This window comes from Pan paniscus, chromosome 1, assembly GCF_029289425.2.
Source record: "Pan paniscus chromosome 1, NHGRI_mPanPan1-v2.0_pri, whole genome shotgun sequence".
Lineage (NCBI taxonomy): Eukaryota > Metazoa > Chordata > Mammalia > Primates > Hominidae > Pan > Pan paniscus.
In genome coordinates, this window is record NC_073249.2 from 65222006 (window position 1) to 65243144 (window position 21139).

At 40.8% G+C, this 21139-nt stretch overlaps 1 protein-coding gene across 2 annotated transcripts in view; it reads right to left on the minus strand.

Annotated features, from left to right (window-relative positions):
* C1H1orf21 (chromosome 1 C1orf21 homolog) overlaps positions 1-21139 on the minus strand; it is a 241398-nt gene that overhangs the window by 131026 nt on the left and 89233 nt on the right. For both annotated transcript variants that reach the window (XM_003815607.5, XM_063603522.1), the window contains exon 2: positions 19645-19862. In XM_003815607.5, coding sequence (XP_003815655.1) covers positions 19645-19738 — 94 coding nt within the window. In that variant the 5' untranslated portion in view covers positions 19739-19862. The remainder of the gene's footprint in view (positions 1-19644; positions 19863-21139) is intronic.

The window sequence follows — 21139 nt, forward strand, 5'->3', positions numbered from 1 at the left end:
CAGTAAATATGAACACGCTAACTTCCACAACCTGGGAAGCTTGAACAAGCCTATTTTGGCAACACATTCTGCTCAGTTTGTTTGTAAAAGATGGTAGCTGTTCTGAATATTTATCTTTTGAGGAGAGGGTATGAGGATTCATTCATGAAGGTTTCAGAGCGGTTCGATTAAATTAAAATCAACCAAAGCAAGGTAGGCTCTGTACTGAGAGCCTGAGGACATAGAGCTGATGCAGAGGTGGTCCTCATGGACCCTCACCCTCCATCTATTTGTAACCTATTTAAACGTAGAGTAAGACACCTTGAATGTTCTTAAAGGTAATGTTATATTCTGCTTTCTCAAAGAAGATGTGCAATAGAAAAAAAGAACTGCAGTAATTTCTAGAACTTTTAATGATTTTTAAGTTAGACATTTTTAACCTATAGCAAAGTATGAAAGGCCTACATAATTCTGTATAAACAAGCCAAACGTAAACTGGGGCGGATAGCTCATACCGGGTGCAGAACAGCCACAGCACCTTAGCACATCTTTTCTACTGTCTTCTTTGAAGCGGAGAGCTGCTCTTCTGAGATGCTGCTTGTGTTTGAAGGCCTGAGTTAGGTAAAATTCCAGAATTCAATAATTTTCAAGTACAACGCATGACCTGGACATGGTCCAATATTCCTCTTATTTGGTTTGCAACTGAAGCAGCACATACAAGGTGCAAAGAGATCTTTTCACCTGATCAAGCCAGTGGGTGAATGTGACTCTCCACCGCTCCCACTGGATCTGACAGAGGTGTGCCCGAAATCCGGGGGTCTTGGCAGCACATAAACAATGAAATATTTGCCAAAGCAGTAGGGCAAGAATTGCAGGTTTACTGTCTTTTATACTCTCACTATGTCAGTTTCCAGAAACAGCTGATATCACCACTTGAGGCAACTGTTCCCTACAGAGCAAGCCACATTACCCACTGTAAGGTCTGGGTTTTAGGCCTTGAACTCCTTCCTGCACTAAGACTTCAGTCTCCTTTTAACTGAGGAGAGCCCAGAAATTATCTGTTTGTGTCTCCTTCAGGATGCTCTATGGGTAGACCTGGCCTTGGCTTACCAAACCCCATGCAAATAACCTGTTACCTGCCCCCTTTTCCACCCCTTCCAGTGGGCCACTCCTTTAACATCTCATCTTCCAGGATTCACCTTCTGCCAACTTCTCTTCACCACACAATCTGCAGAAGCAAAGAAACCCTCCAAAAACCAACTTTCCACAAAAAACTGAGTGTACCTAACAGAAAGCTTACATACTCACCATATCTTTTTTTTTTTTTTTTTTTTTTTTTTGAGACGGAGTCTCACTCTGTCACCTAGGCTGGAGTGCAGTGGCACGATCTTGGCTCACTGCAACCTCTGTCTCCCGGGTTCAAGCAATTCTCTGCCTCGGTCTCCCGAGTAGCTGAGATTACATCACCTGCCACCATGCCAGGCTAATTTTTGTATTTTTAGTAGAGATGGGGTTTCACCATCTTGGCCAGGCTGGTCTTGAACTCCTGACCTCATGATCCACCCGCCTTGGCCTCCCAAAGTGCTGGAATTACACGCATGAGCCACCACACCTGGCCCATCATATCTTGTAATAAACAAAAACTGTCTTTTACAGAGAATATTGATGCTATTTGATGGTGATGCTGGTAGTGGGGGGAGGGAGGGAAGATGAGTAAGTATATTGACGTTAATTTTTTCTTTAAAAGGTAACAATGCAAAGCAGAAAGGAGATTCAGAATGGGAAATTATCTGGGGGCTTGGTTTGACCTCCACAGAGATCTATGCTTCATTTGCGTATTTGTTCTCTCTTCTCATAGAGCACTGCTCCTATTCTGGGAAGACATAAAAAGAAAGATAAACTGAACTGGGATGGTGGGTACAAGTGAAGAGGATGGGAACAGGGATCAACGCTCAGAACAGCTCTTGGAGATCAGAAACTGGAGCTCAGAGTTCCATGAGGAACAAAAGAGTGTAGGGATGAGAGTCTGTGTTGCGGGGGGAAGGGAAGAGCCAGGTGAAAGGGAGGTGGCTGTTACAGGAAGGGAGGCGAGAGTAGAAACTTGCCTCTTCGGGCACCCTGGCCCTTAAGAAACTTGCTAAAAATGAACAAGCAAGCCATGTCTGAAACCCCTTCACTCTCAGGTTGAATGAAATGAGATGTCACTGTGTAACAATGACATGCTGAGCAGATGAACTGCAGTCCCAGGAGGTTCTAGAGCTGCAGCACTTCTCCTCACCTGGGCCATGCCCTGTGCCTGGGTACAGCTAAGCCCTGGAAACTGAAGTAGGAATTTAACTGTTAATGATGTTCTTTTTATCCCAGCTAGCATCAAACAAATTTGCCTCAAGAAGGTAAAAAAAAAAAAAAAAAAAGCAAAAGCAAAAAACACTAATGTAGAATTTTGACCCTATTAATCCTTACAGCCCCATCTTAAAAATCTTTGCTTTCACAATTTTCAAATTTCATTTTTCATTCCATGTTGCTAAGCCTCAGACCATGGTCATTGCTCTAAAACATAAAAACTCTGCCTCCTGCAAGCCACCACTAAAGAGGAGCTTGTATTGGTACAAAATTCCACCTCCCACTGCTGCCCTTAACAGAGAAAACCACAGATACAATATGCTCTAATGAAGCTCATATTTAATCATTCCCCAATATCCCAAGCCTGCCCATATTTCATTATCTCCATTCATACCTCCCTAATCCAGACCACCAATATCTCTTGCTAGGACTACTGAGCAAGACTCTAACTGGTCAACTGCTTCACTCTCTTCCTATAGTCTATTCCCTACGTAGCAGTCAGATCTCATCACTCCCCTGCACTCAAAACCCTCTCCTGACTTCTATTACATTTAGAACAGAAGCCAGCGTACAGAGCAGTACAGTCCGGCCCTGGACTGCCTCTGTGAGTTTGTCACCCATCACCCTGCTGGCACAAGGGCATCAGGCTTCTTCCTGGAATCCACTAGCCAGCTCCCTCTCAGAAATTTGGCTTTGTTGTTTCTCTGCCTGAAACATTCTGTTCCCAGGTATTCTCATGGTTTGCTCAAAGGTCAGTTCCTCAGATAGACCTTCTCTGACAGATGACTCTGAAACAGCCATCCTGTCAACTCTCCATCCCCTTTTGTATTCTCATGACACTTTTCCCTGACAGTACATGTTTGTCTCTCTTTTTATTACCTTTATTACCTGCTAGAATGTGAGCCAAATGAGGGCAATCATTATCATATTACATGTTATATCTCTTAGTAAAATCCAGTTTATAGTATTTGCTCAACCAATAGTTCTTGAATGAATAACTTTAATTTTCAGAGTTCCATCAGAGTTAAAAGCACATTGTCTTTCATTTTAACATGCTGGCCATTTAACAATTGCATCATGGGAAACGAGGCAAGAAACAAAGGAGGAAAGCTGCACTCCAAACTCAAGATCTTATAAACACTTTCAGATGAAAAGACATCTCTTGAGTGACAGAAGGCAATGAAGACTAAAAGATTAATGAAAAAATATTGTGTTAAACAGCTGACACAATAAATGCAAAAATACTTGGTGCCACATTAAAAATAAAATCCTATTTCATACATAATTTGACAATTTCTTCTTTGGTTATAGATCAAAATCAACAGTGATATTTATACAGTGAGGCATGCATATCTATAGCTGGAAGGGAATTTAAATGTAATTTAGCTTGTCTTGAATGTGGTTTTCAAATGAAAATCAAACGTAGTCTAAATAAAGATTTGTACTTGTGTGACTGTTTTGCAATTTGAAGGAATTAATTAGCTTCAAAGATGTGCTATTTAACATCATGATTTTTCACTTCACCCTTACTCTTTTACCTTCAATGCTTATAGCCATGTACATAAACTTCTAAAATTATTTTTAGATAAAATGTAAATGTACATTTATATTATAGCTTCCAGCACAGATTATTACTATGAAGAAAGCTGACTATAAACATTGTATTCCTCACGGCCTGTGTCCTCTCCAGCAGGCATCTTCCCCAGCTATGGCTGTTCCATCTAAGAAACTTTAATTATGTAACCTTTAAAAAACTGTCAAAGACCATTTTTATTCATAGTTTAAACATGTGTTGTGAGTTACATTTTAGAGAATTTTATATATACTTAATATTATAGCCACAGAAATATAATCCTTTAGAATCTGACTTTCTGTAAATTTTTACTTCTTCTTGCCCTATTATAGTCTGGCTGGACCAACAGAGTACAGCTATATAAGTTAATAAACAAAACCACATTCTCAGAGTGATCAGATCATAGTACAGTAGCTCTTGAGAAAATCAGCAACCTGGGAAATTAAATGTTCTCCTTTTGGCCTAGATTTTGTTTATAACTGTCTTCTATTAGACATTTCATTATCCCTTTCAAATAACAGGACCAACCTACCCTACCCTGACTTCTACCACAAACCTTTAAACAGAAAGCCAACAAATGGAATCCTTCACTGACTAGCAGCAGCTGCACACCACCAATTCAAGCATCACTGGATGAAAGATAAATTTACAAACCAGCCAGCCAAGGTGGAAGCAGAGATACAGCTCCACACACTTCAAGCTTTCTCACCTTCAGGCTCATGGTAATGTTCTGAAGCTACAGAAGATATTGGTGATACTTCTTTCTAATTTTTCATTGAAAAAGTAAATATCACAATGCAATTAACAATTTGGTCAACTCTGGACCATAAAGCTTTTAATAGCTGAACACTACCACCACCACCATTTTTTTCTGAGAGCAATCAACAAAGCAATAATCATATATAATCTTGCCAATGGCTCCACTGCAGGAAAGAAACTGACACCACACAGTTGAGTGAATTGTCGATAGTGTGGGGAGCAGGTAAATAGAACCTTTGAACATTAGCACTCAACACTCCCATAGCAATCACACAGTTCCACCCACTCACTCCCAAGACGCAGAAACCAGAGCCCACAGAGGTCACCCTGTAGCACGGTTACTCTGGGGCAGAATCCAAATGTAACCAGGTTCTGCAGGCAAGTCAATGGCTTCTCTATAAACTGGGCTCACTGGGCTTTACAGCCACTTGTTTTTGTTTGTGTGCTTGTTCTAATAAAACCTTACACAGCACATAGCTCACTGTGATCTCTAAGAGGAGTTATTTCTGTGAAGGTTTGCTTACAGTAGAAAATTTGAGAAAAACTGAGAAATTGAGATTAAAGTTACAAAGAATGAAGATGGCTCCGTTTCAAATTAGTCATTTGTCAAACTCTACATCATGCTTCTGATTCCTTCTCTTCCTAAGAGACTTTACGCCTCAGAATGAAGAGCAAGACAAGGCCCGTTAGCTAAAAATAAACTTGAGATATGGAATTATATCATAGTTATTTCCTATCTTTACTTTTGTTCTCATAGCTTAAGCAACCTCTTGGGTGCAGGGCTGAAAACAGGCAAAATGAAACCAAACCACTTAACCAGTGTCATGTGAGCTAGCAAAGCCCCGAAGGTCACTGTCATTGATGATTCATAGCCTGTGGCCCAGAACTTTGCTATAAGTAACCATAACGGTTACTACTAAAAACAAAGGAAAAGGGCTGGGCACAGTGGCTCATGCCTGTAATCCCAGCACTTTGGGAGGCCAAGGTGGGCAGATTGCTTGAGCTCAGGAGTTCGAGAACAGCCTGGGCAATATGGTGAAAATCTGTTTCTACTAAAAATACAAAAAATTAGCTGGGCATGGGGGCTTGCACCTGTAGTCCCAGCTATTTAGGAGGCTGAGGTGGGAGAATCACCTGAGCTTGGGAGGATGAGGCTGCAATGAGCTGGGATCGTGCCATTGCACTCCAGCCTGGGCAACCAGAGTGAGAGAGAACCTGTATCAAAAAAAAAAAAAAAAAAAAAAAGAAGGAAAGTACTACACACACTAACGATATCTGCAGGTAAATGAACTTTAAGGAAAAAGTTTTGCTTTTTCTGAATGAAGTTTTTATTCTTCTTATTAAAAAAACACTATGCTAAACTTTACTGTCATAAAGATGAAAATGTGCTGTTTATGAGAGAATAATCCAGAGAACTTTCTAAATAAAGTTCACTGATTATTTATACAGCACTTTTTGTGTGCCAGGCATTATTTTAAGTGTTTTATTACTTATTAATTCATTTAATCCTCATAGCATCTTATGAGGTAGGTTCCAATTTCACAAATGAGGAACCTATCAGTTTGGTTCCCAAATTAGTATGATTAGCCACTATACCTTGCTCCACAAGTGCTTTTTCAATGTCACCACCTACATAGTTATAAAATGCTTTTTTTTTTTTTTTTTTTTTACAAAACTTCTTTAGAAAAAGGGATGTAGAATATTTGGAAAATATAAAAGAAGTACAAAAACTAACTAGTAATCAGCACCACCCAGAGATAATCATTACTAACCTTTCCTGGTAAACGGTCTCATCTACGTACGGCCATGTTCTGGCATTATTACTCAGGGTTCATAATAATCTAACCTGAGGTGAGGCCGAACACTTAGACAGCTTAAGGAATTAGCATCAAATTTTCTGTTTTCTAAATCTTCACCTAACTTCCAATCCCTAACATGATTCTTACATTGTCTATGTGAACTTTTAAGTGTCTTGAAAAAAAATCCAGAGTAAAATTTTCAAATATTTAAGACTCCTGCCGTTAATGTGAGATTCTCTAAAGTTATGTCTCCACCAGTTGGTTAAAGTTTCCCAGTCTCCCCTGCTATATTGTATGTGTGGTGTACCTCTAAGCCTTTGTTCTCACTGACTCTCAGCCTAAACCTCCTGCTCTGTCTCACTTAGTTCCTTTGGCTGGTATTCATATTTTAAGACTCAGCTGAGGCTTTAATCATCCTCTTTACAAGTCTTCCCCCACTCCTTGGAAAAAGAGACCTTTTGCCTTATCACCCTATGGTACTGACATTTTCTGTCAAGATGTCCATCTATTGCATCTTTACCAGTTCCTTAAAGGCAGGGACCAGGTTTAACCCGTCTTTACAGCCTCCGTGCCTAGCACAGCACCTAATTCATGCAAGGTAGTCAACGAGTGCTTCTTAGGATGAAGTGAAATGCTAGGTTTTAAATGAAACCAACAAGTGCCAGTCATCAGACTCCATCTGTATGCCTGGGCTAACATTTCTATCAGTCAGATCCCTGTTGCCCTGGGGCTATTTCCAGTGATAGTGCTTTCTCCTCTGGGATAGATTTCACCATTGCCCTGAAAACACACTAAAGGCCTTCTGGAGATGGAAACATTTGAATTATATTTATCAAAATAAACAGTTGTAGTGAATGATAAATGTTAATCATAAAAGATTCAAGACACACAGAAAAATACAAAGAAGAAATTAAGAATCACCTGAAACTTCACAATAAAGAGACTGCCATCGTAAAAGTTTTGGTGAATGGCCTTTCAAACACTTCTTTTATGCACTCACACAGAATTTTACATATATTTTAAACAAGTAAAATTTACAAACAAGATATGCTGCATAAAATCCCTTTACTCCTTTCACTTAATAATCTGTCACAAACCTTTTGCCATATCAATAAATATAGAATACCTTGATCTCTAATGGCTCTATTCCATGCATGTTTCATCAGTGAGAAAGACCCTTGAACACAGAGGTTTGCACACTTGTCCAATTACGTTCCTAAGATAAATTCCTAGCACTGGGTCTCCTGGGGCAAAGGGCATGCTCATTTACATTTTTGATATATGTTACTATTTTGTGCCCCAGAAAAATTGTTCTGCATTGACATTCTCCATTATAGCATGAGACAGATGCCACCTGTTCCTGCCCAATCTGAAGGGTGAAAAATGTTTTGTTTTGCTTTGGGTTTTTTTGCTGGTTTGTTTTTTTGGTTTATTTTATTACTGAGAAGTAGAATATCTTTCTGTACTCTTTTGTCCCTTTATATTTTTTCTCTTTTGAATTGCCTGGCCATGAAACTTTGTCCATTTTTCAATTGGTATGTTAGTTCTTTCCTTACAGATTTTGAAGGGTCTTTTTCTATTAGTCATATTAACTTCAGTTGTATTGCAAATATTATTCTCAGTTTGACATTTGTCTTTTGACTTAGTTTATGGTAGTTTATTTTTTGCTATGCAAAATTTTAGATTTTATATAATCACAGTTTATCACAAACTTTTTCTTTTGGTATTGGGTTTTGTAGCATTATGAGAAAGACATTTTGCAACCTAAGATTATAAAAATACTCACTTGTATTTTTTGTGGTACTTTTACAGTTTCTTTTCTTTTCTTTTCTTTTTCTTGAGACAGAGTCTCGCTCTGTCGCTGAGGCTGGAGTGCAGTGGCGTGATCTTGGCTCACTGCAACCTCCGCCTCCTGGGTTCAAGCAATTCTCCTGCCTCAGCCTCCCAAGTAGCTGGGACTACAGGCGCACGCTGCCACATCTGGCTAATTTTTGGTATTTTAGTAGAGACAGGATTTCACCGTGTTGCCCAGGCTGGTTGCGAACTCCTGAGCTCAGGCAACCTGCTCGCCTCGGCCTCCCAAAGTGCTGGGATTATAGGCGTGAGCCACTGTGCCCAGCCTACAGTTTCTTATTTGACAGTTAAATTTTTAGATTAATCTGAAAAATTCTAATATGAAGAGATAAATTGGGAGATTTCATTCTTAATATTATAATCACAAATAACAGAATATCTTCAAAGAATAAAATGTGAATTGAAATGGTACCCAATTAATTGGTATATCTTTTCATTTCAGCTGCTTATGGATGCGTTTATCCCATTACAATCGCTGGGGCATCATCTGTGTCTGCTGCCTCTAGCCCTCTCATGGTGCTTTACTCCTTACTTCTACCAACATCTCACTCTGCATGATAAACAAGACACACACACTCATGTATAGATTTATGGTTGATAAGCGAAAAACGTATTTGTTAACCTCTATGGCGGGATTTCTTTTAAACTACACTTTGAAAGAAATGAGGCATAATATTATATTCATCATTGCTGAATCATGTCCTTTGGTCTTTTCATTTAAAAGACAAATATTCACGTATATATCTTACACAGTACAGAAACTGGTCTAGGTCAAACCAGAGAAAGAACAAACCATAGGAACACACATATCTTAAAATCTAAAAGAGATAAGTATTACATGGATAATTGATCATCTTTTAAGTTTAGAGAATTATACATCTACAAATAAACTGATGACGCATTCTCCTCCAGCGTAATCAGAGGAAACCAAGCAACCATTTTCAGAAATGCAAACTGCATAGGTCAGAGGTCTGCGCAACTGCAGGCTGCTAATATGATGATGAGCATACTACCTCAGTGCTTATCATGTGCCAAGTACTATGCTAAGATTTACAAATATTAATACATTTTAGTCTCACAACAGCCCTATGAAGGCAGGCAAGTACTAGTTTTATTCCCCACACTACACAGATGGGAAAACCCAGGCAAAAAGAGCCTCAAAAATTTGCCAAGACTACATGTTAGCGAGTAGCCGAGCCAGGATCTGAAAACAATCTGCCAGATTTTCGGTCTGTGTGCTTACCATAACATTGTATTTCAGTTCCACGGAAAATAGCCCTAATGATCATATTAGAATCTCCAGACATCCTCATTTAAAAACTGAGTCTGACCTCAAGTGGCCAGTTAACAATGACTTCTCAAAGACTTCTGAGCAAAGGTTGGTTTGGACTTAATATCAATGTGTTATTCCCAAGGAGGAATCTCCCTTAGTCGAGTCAGCATCTGCCATTGTAGCCACCGTCCCACTTCTTAAGTGAACTGGGGTAGTTCTTAACTTCAGTTTCCCCTTCTATCAAGTAGGGATAATCATGATAATAATTACGTTTGAAAAAGCCTCATACACCGTAAAGCACAAATCCAAGTTGTAACGGTTCAGGGGCAAAATAACCAGTCACATGTGAAGTTCCAAGTGCAGAAGGCAGGAGCTGTACTAGTCTCTACGGAGGACAGCCAGGGCCTAATGAGGCCCAGGGGCCAGGTAGGGGCTGCCTGGAGAGGTGCTCATAGCAAGGCAGGTCCCTTCAGTCACACCAGCCAGGAGTCCAGGAAGAAGCCATTGTTTTGAATGTCTGAATTCTGTAGTGTCACTCAGGAGAAAATAACTCCAAGGGGAAGTGCAATAGGTAAAGAAATCTTTGACTTCCTCTCTTGTCACTGAGGCACGTTTTGAGAACTTCCCTCATCCCCAAGCAGGCCTTGCCTGCAGCTCCAGTCCTCTCACCTTTCACTGAATGGTGCCAGAGGGCCAGGAAGCACCCAGCAGGTCTCCACTGCTACAGACAATACAAGCACTTGAAGGGGCAAGGGAGTAATTGAAGAAAACCAAAGGGACTTGGAGGGCCCTGCCAGTGTGTCCCTGCCAATGGTCTCTGAAAACTCAGGTGCTCCCTCATCTTGCAACCCAGCTGCCTGGCAGCAAGGAGTGACAAATGGTCTTATTTTCTACTTATCTCTCTAACTTCAAAAGAACAGGCTCATGATACCAGCTGGCAAGGGAAGGAAAAGTAGCACTTGGATTTTTTTTTTAATATAGAAAGTATAGAGCATTTCTTAACTTTCTGTCATAGAAAACGTTTCCAAGTAGAAATTTTTGCTGGCTTTACCTCAGCTAGACCAAACTTGGCATCAAGGCGGCATCTAGCATGGTATCTATTTTGTGCTGGCCGAGGGGAGGAGAGTGAAGAGGTGGGGCCAGTCTACTCAGGCCCATCTACTATTTATAACAAGTGCTTCCATGCTAATTGTGCACTAGCCTTGTTCTGGACGCTCTCCTTATTAACTATGTGTTCCTCCTCAGAACTCCAAGTGGTGGATACCATTATTACCTCCATATTATAGATTTGGAAACAAATACAGCTAAATTATCTATCCAAGACAGCACAGGCAGTGGTGACGCTGGAATCAAACCCCAGCTGGTAAGACAGAATTCACAACTACTCCATTCCATGCTCACATACACGCATGTTTCATTTTTCCTATTGAAAGGAGCACCATCAGCATGGCCCAGGAACCACCTAAAAGGAAATAAAACTAACATATTTTGAGCACCTTCTCTGAGTCAGACACTGGGCTGAGCACTTTTACTTCAGAAGAATGCAGTTAAAGCTCTGAGCCAAGGTCGACTGGCTTCTGTGATTCCATGAGCCCCATGTGCACTTCGAGCCATTAAGACCTTTCTGAGGCTCAGCTCAAGACATCAGGGAGTCTTCAAAGCCTAAACCCAAGACCATGTTCCTCACTTATCTTGACTTAAATTTCTCAGCTTTTATGACTATAATCTGGCCTATCACAAATCCGTCAAACACTTCTCCTGCCCTTAGGGCTCTTTACTGTCTCCTATGATTCACTAAAAACAGAAAAAGGGAAACATGATTTTCTCTCTCACCTTCGGGAAATAACAGCTTCAGAAGCCAACAGAAGCTTCCTTATGCCAGCAAAAAAGCTACAGTAGAGGCAGCTAAAGTCTACCACTAAGCAGCACAGAGAGGAGCAAGGTGGCATTGCTCCTGTTCATTGGTCAAGCTGCCTCCCAATTCTGCCTCTCTGGTGGTCCCCCATGTACCCCTCTTTCCCCAAATCACCCCCTGACACAAAAAGGCTGAGTGTACACACCTAGTGCTCACTTAATGCATAGAGATTCCAAGCAGAAAATGAGGGCCACTGCCTCCATCAAACTCCTTTTCTCTTAGATCCAATAAGAACTAAAACTTGAAAGAGAAGGAAATTCTCACACTACCACTGCTACCTCTCAGTCACATAAATCAGCACTGTGCAATAGAAATATGTGAGTTATGTGTGTACTTTTAATGCTTCTAGTAGCCACATTAGATAAAAAGCAGCAGGTGAAATTCATCTTCATATATTTTATTTAACCTGATCTAAAATATATCATTTAACATGTAATCAATAATTATTAATGAGCTATTTTATATTCTTTTTTCATATTAAATAGTCATTTAATATGAAACTTAAAAGCTCATTTTACACTTACAGCACATCTCAATTAGGACTAGTCACGTTTCTCATGCTCAATAGCCACATGTGGCTCATGGGTACTGTGCTGGACTGCACTGACAAACATTATTCTCTCTGTTACTGTCCACAAACATAGGTATCTTTAATCCATCTTCACTGAATGCAATAAAAAATTATGAGACATAAACAGTGAATTATGACTTTGCCTCCAAGTGCTTTTAATTTCTGAATAAATCTGATGTATTTTCTCATTTAATTTTCACCATAACCTTGTGAAATAGGTCTCACAGCATTTTAGATGAGTAATAGATTGGCATAACACCATCACACACACACACACACACACACACACACACAGCCACAAGCATCTGTTATATGCTCTCATTTAGGTATACCCAAGGATCAGAACTTAACTGAAGCCACATAGCAATACAAAGTCCAAGTGAAAGAAAGCAGCCAAATTCTTGCTCGCTTTACTGCTGCTCAGTCTCACACCATCATTCCAGAAGAATTTACTGCAATAATCTAAGCCCCTCCATTTAAAGGGATGTTTATAAACATCAGGCTTAAGCCAAACTCGGCAGCAGTGCAGGCCACCTTAGTTATATGGGAGGGCTGGTTCAGTCAGTGCCCAACCTGATTCCTGAACAATCTCTCTGCCTCCAGCTCCTTGGCCATCTGGGAGCCCTCTGTCCTCTCAAGCCCATGCAGTTCCTGCCTTCAGGGAGCTAACCAGCTCACAAGAGAGATTAGACATATAAACAAATAAATCAAATAAATAAAAAGTATTCTGGGATGGCAGGAAAGAGATACCTTCTGAAGGTATTAGAGGAAGCTCTGTATAAAAGTTTATATTTGGAAAACGAGCAGAATTTAAAGACATGAAGTCGAGAAAACGGGCCCGTGCCAAGCAGAGGTCACCATGTACTGGAGGGCCTAGAGCAGCGAAGGTGCAGGACAAGTTCACAAGGCTGCCTTGCTCAGTTGACTGAAGAAGGCAATCATGAAGGAACAGAGTACAAAACAAGGCTGCACCTGTAATCTTAGCACTTTGGGAGGCCAAGGCAGGTGGATCACCTGAGGTTAAGAGTTCAAGACCAGCCTGGCCAAAATGGTGAAACCCTGTCTCTACTAAAAAAAAATATAAAAATTAGCCGGGCGTGGTGGTGGGTGCCTGTAATCCCAGCTACTTGGGAGGCTGAGGCAAGAGAATTGCTTGAAGCCAGGAGACGGAGGTTGCAGTGAGCTGAGATCACGCCACTGCACTCCAGCCTGGGCGACGGAGTGAGATTCCATCTCAAAACACACATACACACCCCACCCCCCCCCACACACACACACAAAGGCAGCAAAGGTGGATATGAGCCACCTTCAGGTGCCTTGGATGTTCACTAAGGATTTGGGATTTATTGGCACAAACAGAAAGTTCTAGAGAAGATTTAATACCAACAGAGGAGTACTTTAAAAAGCTGATCTGATAGTGGTGCCAAAAAATGAAGAAGTAAAAACAGACCAAAAACAAGCAAAGGAACAAACAAGTAATAAAGGAGGTTAACAGGAGATTCCTCCTGAGAACACTGCAGTTCTTGGGGTGATGGGCTGTCACAGCCTAAACTACAGTGGTGGTAAGAAAAGCAATGCTAGGAGAGAGTGAGATTTATAGGATCTGGAAACTAACTGCAAAAGCCAAAAGTGACTCAAGTTTAAAGCCTACATTATTGAAACACTGGAAACAGAAAAAGCGCAGAAAAGGAAGTCAATATAACTAAGAGTTTCTCCCCACTTGGGGGCGGGCTGCAGGAGAGATCATGATCTCAAGCCTGACGTATTAATTTCCCTAATAAGGCCTAAATGTGTTCTATGCACCCACTTTAGTTGTCTAAGAGAATGACTGTTGAAAGAAATCCAGTAAGCACTTGGCCTTCTAGAACTTGCTTAACCAGTTCATGATAACTTGAACCTGTTGGTCACTTACTTTTTGCAAGCTGGTCTTGGCAATCTGCTCAGTTGTCCTCTGAATGACCTCAGCAGATCTGCTGACCACTATTCACATCTGCCCTGACAACTGAGAGAAGGAAAATTCCAATCTGAAGATGAAACCTTCTGAAGTGGATCTGACCTCTGAAAGGGCCACAGTGTGTCAGGCAGAACTTTAGATCTGAAACTTTTTATGCTTCAACACTTAAAGTGAAAGAAAATATGTAAGTAAATATCACTGGTGAAGTTCCTTGTCAATGATTTCCTAAATTTTCTGAAATCTAGGAGTCAAGATGCCCATTTAGCATTTAATTCTGCATGGTGGAACATGCTACAGAAATTCTGTCACACACATTTGTTGTGGTGGAGCTCCTAAATAACCAAGACATCATGGAGCCCAAACTGCTTCAAAAAAATGGAAATTACCATTTGTATAAACACATTGGGCATCAAAGCTCCTGAGGATGTCTTCAGAAGCTTTGAAATTAACACCTTTAGGAAAAGGATCAAATGTGTGTGTACACACACTCAGAGACACATACTTCAGAGCCATCCCCAAATATGCCACCCTTCACAGACTTTGTCACATCTTCAACAACATGTGGTAATAACATTTAAAACATTTTAAATGTTTAGCTTTTAAAGCATAAATAAGGTCACTTTATTCGGTGAAAAATAGAGGGGTGTTTTAGAAAGCAGAATATAATTGTCCAGGTTGAAATATATCCCAGTCATGGAGTCATAATTTCCTCTTGCAATGGGCGTTGGTCTCCAAAGACGGCTCCCAACAATTCCTCCCCTTTCTACGGGCACATTCTCAAGAGGTGGAGAGACTCTATTCCCTCAACTCTAGGCTGGTCTTATGACTTGCTTTCATCAACAGAAGGCAGCAAATGTAGCATTCTTGAACTTTCAAGCTCAGCTCCTAAGAGGCCTGGCAGCTTCCACTTTTTCTCTTGGAAGCCGGGCTGAAAAGTTTGGCTACCCAGCTGGAAAGAGTGGCCTTGTGGACAGAAGCCCAAATCCATCTGGGATAGTTGAGTTCAACTGAGATCCCAGCTGTATGCAGCTGCATGACTGAGCCTGGGAGAGAACAACAGATGAACTCCAGCCATCCCACAGAATCGTGAGGAATAATAAGCTGGTTATGTTTCAAGGTACTATGTTTGGGGTATTTGTTATACAATAAGAGACCACAGAAATAATGGGTTACAAATGGTTAAAAAGTGGGCCTATCACTATCACTCATCTGCCACCATCTGTGATCATTGTGGGATTTTGACAACTTCTTCTCCTTGCGAATTAACTGAAGTGAAGAAACACAGACAAGACCTTAACTCGTCATATTTAAAATGTGATATTCAGCAATATCTAGGGTACTGGAACTGTCTTGACATTGGATTCTGGTAATCCTTCCCCCAGAGCCCTGCAGGGCTAGAAAAAGTATCTCCCTTGATTGGTGAAGTTCTCTCCCCATTGTATTCCTGCTTTATTTAACACAATCCCACAAACTTGCTAATATTTATGTTAGAGAGATTAACAAAATGATAGAATGCTGGAGTAAATAGAATTTCAATGTGGGTGTTGGGAGGATGAAGAAAATTTAGCAGAGGCCTTAACTGAAGCTTTATGGCATGAACTACACAGAGGCACAGAGACAGCAATGACCAGGTGGGCTTGGGGTAAACTGATTTTTAGCCCCAATCTTGACCCTCCCTGCACCTATACCCTTGCTGTAAATGCACTGTGGTCAGAGTGTGCTTTTTTGCCTAACTTTGGGCTCACTCATGTGACCTGCTTTGGCTAGTGGCATGTGGGTATGAGTGACAGTGTGCCAGCTCTAAGTCCAAGCTTAAGAGGCACCATATGTATCACTTGCACACTTGCCCTTCTGTGAAAGGAGATCATGCCCCCACTGGCTTGCTGGTCCCTGGAGAAAGATGAGAGATACATAGAGAAGTGTCACCACAGCTGACCCACCAATTCATAATCAAGAAAGAAACAGTTACTGTGGAATGTGACTGAGAGCTTCAAGTTGTCTTGTAACCAAGTATCCCCATTTTTCTAAGAGAGAGAGTTTTTTAAAAAAATTATTTCTTCTTTTCTCTTTCCTTCTTTTCCTCTGTTCCCATTTCCTACCTAGCTCTTCAGAAATGCAATCATAACCTTTACCTTCCCTTCACCAGACACTCACTACACTGGAAGCTTATCTAACTACGTGCTTACTTTGAAGCTTCAGGGCAGAAACTCTCTCCCACAAGGAGATTGCCTCAAGAGACAACAGTCAATTTGCAACCTAAAGTATGTCCCTGATGGAAGGCTCTCCCACCTGGAGAGTGTCTTGAGACAAAGGCCACTATACAACCTAGCTCTGCTTGTGATGAAGCCAGGTCGACCACCAGTAGATTAAGCACCAAAGCGAGTCACGCAGACCCCCACCTGCTCACTCCCTCCCCTGAATGCCATTCATGCCAAGTCCCCCTTTAAAAGTCCATGCTTTCTGCCCCAAAAGCAAAACAGTGCCCTTAAAGGCAGGAGCCTGTACCTCTTCCCCCAGGCTAAGCTGTGGAATAAAGTCACTTTCTTTATGCCAGACCTCGCTCTTGTGAATTAGACTCTGCAAGTGGCGAGTGACTGAACCTGAGTTTGTTACAGTCTACAGCAATAGTTGACTAACACAAAGCTCCTTTATCAGATGCTAACATCTGCAAAATACACATGGTGCTTTAGAACAATAGCTATGTTCCTGGCTATACAAGTTGTGAAGGGATGGTTAAGTGGTTTCATTGCCAAGCAGAATGTAAGCACAACGTATTGAATATCACCAAATCTTGCTCTGACAATCTAAGGTTATCTTTTTAAAGACTGTCATTTGGTATTCGAAGTTCTCCATAATTTAACCCTAACTTAGTTTTCTAGACAATTCTGTCCCATTTATAGTTTATGTTCCATTCATTAGTTCCATAAATTAGAATATTTATTATTCTTGAATAAGTCTTACATTACCTAGCTGTTCCTTTTCCAGTTTAGATTGAGACAGGTTTTGTTCTTTCAGTCCTTTAAGGCCAGGTTTGGATGTCATCTCTGTAAGAAATCTGCTCTGATTCTGCGGTTTAAGGCAGAGCGTCTATCCCCTGACTGTTATCATGAGGTATGTCTTTTCCTCTTCGGGCATTTGGCTTATTCTACCTCGTAACACTTCCTTATCTTCTTACAAAGTCCTAGACAGCAAGGTTTATGGATTATTTACCTCTGTAATCTCCATGGCATTTAGCAAAAGGCCTTATACATAGGATACAGACCAATCAATACTTTTGTGCATTAAAGAATGAGGGCCAGGTGCGGTGGTTCATGCCTGTAATCCCCGCCCTTTGGGAGGCCATGGTGGGCAGATTGCTTGAGTCCAGGAGTTTTAGATCAGCCTGGGAAACATGGCAAAACCCTATCTCTATTAAAAATATAAAAAATTAGCCAGGTGTGAGCGCACATGCCTGTAGTCCCAAAGCTACTCAGGGAACTGAGGCGAGAGGATCACTTGAGCCCAGGAAGTCAAGGCAGCAGTGAATCCTGATAGCACCACTGCACTCCAGCCTAGGCCACAGAGCAAGACTGTCTCAAAAAAAAAAAAAAAAAAAAAAAAAAAAGACCTATGGAAGGCTGCAGGGTATCAGGAAACAACATGGAGAAAGAAAGGTGGACTTTGGAGTCTGAGCAATCTGGATTCTAGCACTTCGTAGCTGGGTAACCTTGGACAAGTCCGTCTCTCTGTTCAGTTTTCAAGTATGTAAAATTTGCGTAGCACATATTTCACAAGATTGTTGTGAAAATTCAACATAAAAATGAATGTAAATGCCTCGCGATGTTTGACATATGGTGACGGCTCCATAAATGGTAGCTCTATTTTAAAAATGATAATGACACAGGACATCAGGTAGAAGTTAAACAAATCCCTGATGTTAGATTATTTTCTCTTAAAAGTTAAGCGTTTCAGGATGACAGTAATGACTCTAGTTCCAATCAACTCTTTCCCTAAAAACTGTGGTTTCAGAGATCTGGACTGTAGTTTTATTAAGATGTTCATATATGTTACTCTTCTCCACAGTTCTCAATGCTATAGGTAGTTACCAGTAGAAACAAATTTGTTCCAGGCAATTAATGCATCTCCTTGGAAAAAAATGCAACAGTTTTCCTCCCAAACACACGAGTCCACTTTTAACTGTGGCTTAGCTCTTTCGTACCATTCCCAATTCTTCACCAGGAGACTAAAACAATCATTACAATGAACCAAAAGTTAGAGATTCTAAAAGTAGTAGAATTATTTGACAGTGACTGAATGATGCAGCTACAGTTATTTACATGTAAACATTATCTCAATGAGGTTCTACAACATATCTCTATGATGTCCCTTACTGAGTAAGAGTTGAAGTGTTTTTATAAATGAAAGCATCATGCAAATGTCAAGTAGTAGGTATTATTGTTAAAATAATTCCACAACAATTGCTTCATCTGCCTGGTACTAATTGAAATTTTGTTTATATATCCATACTTCACAATAATCACCTAAGGGCCAATCTCAAGATCAGGCAAGCATAATAGCCTGTAAGTGGCCAGGTAATGTCAATGAGCAAACTGAACTTGGTGTGCATGCACCGGGGAAGTCTTAGCAGTTCACTGGAGGCCACAGCCTGGCTGCAGGGGCAATTGCTACCCCACCTCAGACAACCCTGACTGTTGTCTCAAGGAATGAAGACCTATTGCTGCCAGCTCTTTTGAAGAAATTTGAGGTTTTATGTGAAATATCCTGACTTTTAAAGGCTGCCTTGCTTTTTATTTTAAAATTCTTTGGGGAGGGGGCAAAAAAAAATGTATTTGCAGACCAGGTGTGGCAATGGGTTGCCAATCTGTGGCCTTTGCACTAGATATCCTAAAGTCATTTTGATTCAACAGAGAGAGGTTAAAAGATGATTATTAGATTCATTGTATTTTTATTTTAAATCTGAAAATGTGTAATTCACTCTCTATTACACTTTAAAAAAAACACCTCACTCCCTCATTTATAAATCCTCACTCACTCCCCTTTTGGACTTCTGTTTTTAGTCCTACAGTTCTCCTCTACTAGGACACCCCATGGCCACTGTCCCATGCACCAATTTAAATTCTGCTGGTTCTTTGAAGCTTGATTTAAATGCTAGCTCCTGCAAAAAAAACCCTCCATGTTCCTCCTCAAATACCACTTTGTATAAATTATGATGTAGATGATCCAAAGTAAAGATCCACATTGATTTCCATTAGGTCTCATCACCCTTTCACCTCAGATGGTATAACCCAATAATCACTGTAATTATTCACTGTCACAAAAATGAAAGGCTTAGAAGGAATAAGATCTAATGTTCCATAACAGAGTAGGGTGACTATAGTTAAAAATAATGTACTGTATATTTCCAAATAACTCAAAGATACGTTTTGAAATGTTCCCAACACATAGAAACGATAAATGCTCGAGGCGATAGATATCCTAAATACCCTGACTTGATCGTTACACATTCTAGGCATGTAACAAAATATCACAAGCACCCCATAAATATGTACAAATATTATGTATCAATAAAAAAAAGTGAAAGGCCTAGAATCAATGGGTCAAGAGTCAAGTTTGATAGGACTCACCGCCAAACACATCTCCATTCTGGTAGTTTTTCCCTTTCTGGGCTTCCTCTTCATTTTGAACAGTGGCAACATGCTTGGCGGAGGCACAGCCCATAGTCTCATTCGGTCAGCTTCAGCCGGGCTGAACTGCAAATCATCTCTACAGACACGGGGACATTTTTTTTCTTTAAACACAAAGAAAATCCACCTTGCTGCTGAGTTGGTCAAGATGTGTGCACCTGCAAGAAAAGAAAGCTAGATTAGAAGGGGCAGTGACTGCAGCAAAACACAAGCCTCAGTATCTTGGTGTGCTGTGCCCTGCAGTATACTAGAAGTCATGCACAGACCCACCCATCGCACTGGTGTTGTGGTGGGCACAGAAGAACCATGTGCAGCGTGGCCCATTCTCACTTGATTTCCCACTCAGAAAGCAAGATGGAAAGGCATGTCCCTATGCAACACATGGCCGAGGAGTGAACTTGTTGAGGAGATACCAAAAATACGTATTTATTCAAAGACGTATTTGGGCACTACTGCTTGCCATGCATACTCTTAAAGTACCTGTAAGTTTACTAATGTTCTGAAATCTCAAAAACTGTCGAGGAAGGAGAGCACACTCTTGAGATCCACCTAGCTCAGGAGGCTGGGAAAAGCTCTTCATCTTCCTCATTCTACCCTGAAGCCAGCCCTCCCAGCTCCTCAAATTTTGCCAGGAAACGGTAGCCATCCTCCTCAGACTGGTACATGGGCTACTTTACACATTTCTGGTTAAGGCTGTAAATAATTCAGTATTTTATTTTACCTGAGGTGACACTGTTTTGGAGACAAAGGAAGGAGATGGGGCAAGGTCTAAAACCTACTTCTGTCCACTTTCTGCTTCGCTAGCCAAATGTTTTAAGGATTGGGCAGAAGACGTCAAAATATGAAGAAAAGCAACAAAGCAGTTGTCAAGCTTTTGGCGTAAACTTCATGCTTCTACCGATTTCTCATAAAGGCTTAAAGAGTATTTACAGATACACTGCAAAGGAGATAATCTTCAAATTGACTTAAGTGACTTTACCTTTCCCTGCCCCATCCAAGGTGGCTCCTTAAATTCTGAGTGTTTGCTCTGCTCAACTTGCTCATTTTTGTTTTATGCTTTCATCATCCTCACCCAACCATTCCAGGCCTATAGATGACTTACTCCAGTCTTGCAAATGTTTCCTTTGAAACATCTCTCCTACACATTCCTTTGTTTCCATCCCTCCCACTGTAATACAGGCCCTTACCTCCTCAGAGTCCTGGCAGAACAAAGAAGGCATCGAGCCTCTTTGAATCTTCATCAGCACCCACGTCCTACTGCCCCCCGCCCATGAACAGTGGAAGTTTCTCAAGTTTCACAGATAGTGCTACTACACAGCAGCTATAAGCTTTCTCTACCAAGAAGACTAGAGCTCCTAAACCCTCCTTGCTAGGGCACTAAGGACATCTCTGGATGTAGAAATTTAATCATTTAAACCATAAAATCTCAGCAAAG